The following is a 2,913-nucleotide window of genomic DNA, read 5'->3' on the forward strand; positions in this document are numbered from 1 at the left end:
AGGTGCAGCACTACAACTGCTAGTACACACAACAAGAAGGAGCACTTTTACCTACTAACTAACTTCTATCCTAATTCGCGTTATCCACATCTTTCAATTAATCTCAAGCCATGCTCTTGATAAGATGTAACTGCATCATGCCTGTCTACACCTTTCCCTAATGTATAAATTAATCATTATTATATACACGTAATATACATATATAAATATACATTAAGATCTATTGACTTCGAAATAAACATCACGTAATATTGTTTACCAAATATTGCTTCTACAATTTTTAGTCAAATCGAGCTTTAATTTACCTCAAATCATTAATATTACTTGAAATTGTTACTTATAAAATTGAAATTATGAGTCCACATATTGACGTCAATTAACACAAGAGAATTTAGGATACCTTAAACCTCACTATCACACTGATTAATAAAATCACTATTGTGGTCAATATTTTATATATGGGCGGTTGTCTTCGTACTTGAAAGTCAAAATTTGATGTTTTGTATTTTTCCATTGTTCAACTTCTAAGTTCTAAGTGTGTCCCCTACGTCTAAACAAGTACCAGGGGCGCAGATCTACGGTAGCAGGTGGGAATTTCCGAAAATATCCCCTCACTATATTATAAGGCTTATAATTACATTAGAAATTTTTTTAATAGATTTAAATATTAACAGGTGAGAACCCATAATTAAGTAATGGGATGACTCAGTGGTAGGAGCGGCACACTTGAAATATGTGTCATGCTATTGTTGACTGTGAGTTCAAACTCCTAAGGAGGTTTTTTTTTCCATTTCACTTTTTTGCAGCTTTACTTATTTTATTGGAAATCCTCAAGTTTGAAATCCTCGATCCACCTCTCACCTATACTTACATGATGCATGTACTATTATCAGCGGTGAAGTTAGGATTTTCATTAAGGGAGTTCAAAAGTAAATATACAAACTAACCAAAGAGGGTTCAACATGTACTATATATACGTAAAAATAATTTTAACTATATATAAATGGTATAGTTTTCTGTCGAAGGGGATTCGAATAAAACCTCTGACTATTATAACTGATTATAACCGACAAAATCACGAATTTAATTAAGAAAATTCAAAAAACTAAAGAAATAGACAAATGCAACGTAACATATTCAGTATATATACATTATTATATAAAGAAAAAATCTTGCATATGTCAATGTACTTTTTTGTAGAAAGATATGATTAGAATAAATCCCTTGCGTTCACAACTCTAAGTTGTGTGTATAAATTAAATTCTTGTGATATCATGTGATTGTGGAACGTAACCTATCCATGTCAAATAAAAACTTTGATAATGTAAGCATAATGAATATATTAGCAAATAACATTTTTTTTTACACATAAAGTACCCACGTTTCACTTAATATAATATAATAAAAACAACACAACAACCATTTTTTCAATTATTGATGAATAACAAAGACCCTAGATACTCCATTATTGGTGCATGATTTCTTAGATAAACATATCTAAAAGCACACTTAATGCACTAGACAATTAATTAACTGCATAAATTACCACCTCAATCACACACAAATGAAGTGAAAAAAAAAAAAAATTGAAACTGCCATGCATCAAACTACGACGAATTCAGAATTTAAACTCAGTGACTTTATACTGAATTCGCTTTGGGTCCGCCTCTGTCATTTTGAAATAGCCAGCATCAAACAACGATGAATCCAAAACTTAAACTCAGTGACTTTATACTGAATTCGCTCTGAATCCACCTTTGATAGTAAAATCGAGCTTTAATTTATCTCAAATCATTAATATTACTTGAAATTGTTAATTATAAATTTGAAATTATGAGTCCACATATTGACGTCAATTAACACAAAAGAATTTAGGATACATTAACCTCACTATCACACTGATTATTAGAATCACTATTGTCGTCAATATTTTATATATGGGCGGTTGTCTTCGTAAAATTTTGTACTTGATGTTTGGTATTTTTTCCATCGTTCTTCTAAGTGCATGTGTCCCCTAGGTCTAAAACAAGTATCTATACTTAGAAAATATGTGTTGATCAGCGGCGGAGTCAAGATTTTCATTAAGACGTGATTCAAAGTAAACAAAAAAAATTTATCGAATGGGGTACAATATCTATTATATATCCATAAAAAACAATTTTAACTATATATAGATAATATAATTTTTCGCTAAAGGGATTTCGAATTATGAACCTTTTGGCTTAAGGATAGCTTCGCCCCTGACTATTATAACCGATTATAGCCGACGAATCACTATTTTAATTAATAAAATTTAAAAAATAAAGAAATAAACATACGAAGAACCCTATGCAACTTAACATATTCAGTATATACATTAAAATAAATTAATTCTTGTGAGTGATATCATGGGATTGTGGAACCTATCCATGTCAAATAAAAGCTTTGATTATGCAAGCATAATGAATAGATTAGCAAAGTAACATTTTTTTTTTTTTCACATAAAGTTACCAACGTTTCTCTTAATATAATACAATAAAAACAACCCAACAACCATTTTTTTCAATTATTGATGAATAACAAAGACACAAGATACTCCATTGTTGGTACATGATATCCTAGAGAAACATATCTAAGACCACATTTTAATGCACTAGACAATTAATTAACTACATAAATTAGCACTTCAATCACACACATTTGAAGTGCAAAACAGAAAAAGAAAAAAAAAGAGAATGAACATGCATCAAACATCCGCGAATTCAAAATTTAAACTCAGCATTTTCACTGGGTTCGCCTCTGACATTAAGTGGTCTTATTTTTTCTTGGTCAAGGAGACGGTGACATTTATAAACTCAGGTTTCTCTTTAGCCATGCAATAGGAAACAATTTTTTCATATTTTTGGAACACTAAATCCATCAATTTTGGACCAA

At 30.2% G+C, this 2,913-nt stretch overlaps 1 protein-coding gene across 1 annotated transcript; it reads right to left on the reverse strand.

Moving 5' to 3' along the window:
• Positions 1–2,521: 2,521 nt before the first annotated feature.
• LOC124885381 (S-adenosyl-L-methionine:benzoic acid/salicylic acid carboxyl methyltransferase 2-like) lies at positions 2,522–2,913 on the reverse strand (the record flags this gene model as incomplete). Its single annotated transcript, XM_047403713.1, is given in 1 exon segment — positions 2,522–2,913. A coding segment is annotated over 1 exon segment (119 nt), but the record flags the coding sequence as incomplete, so codon positions are not given.

This window comes from Capsicum annuum, unplaced genomic scaffold, assembly GCF_002878395.1.
Source record: "Capsicum annuum cultivar UCD-10X-F1 unplaced genomic scaffold, UCD10Xv1.1 ctg47278, whole genome shotgun sequence".
NCBI lineage: Eukaryota > Viridiplantae > Streptophyta > Magnoliopsida > Solanales > Solanaceae > Capsicum > Capsicum annuum.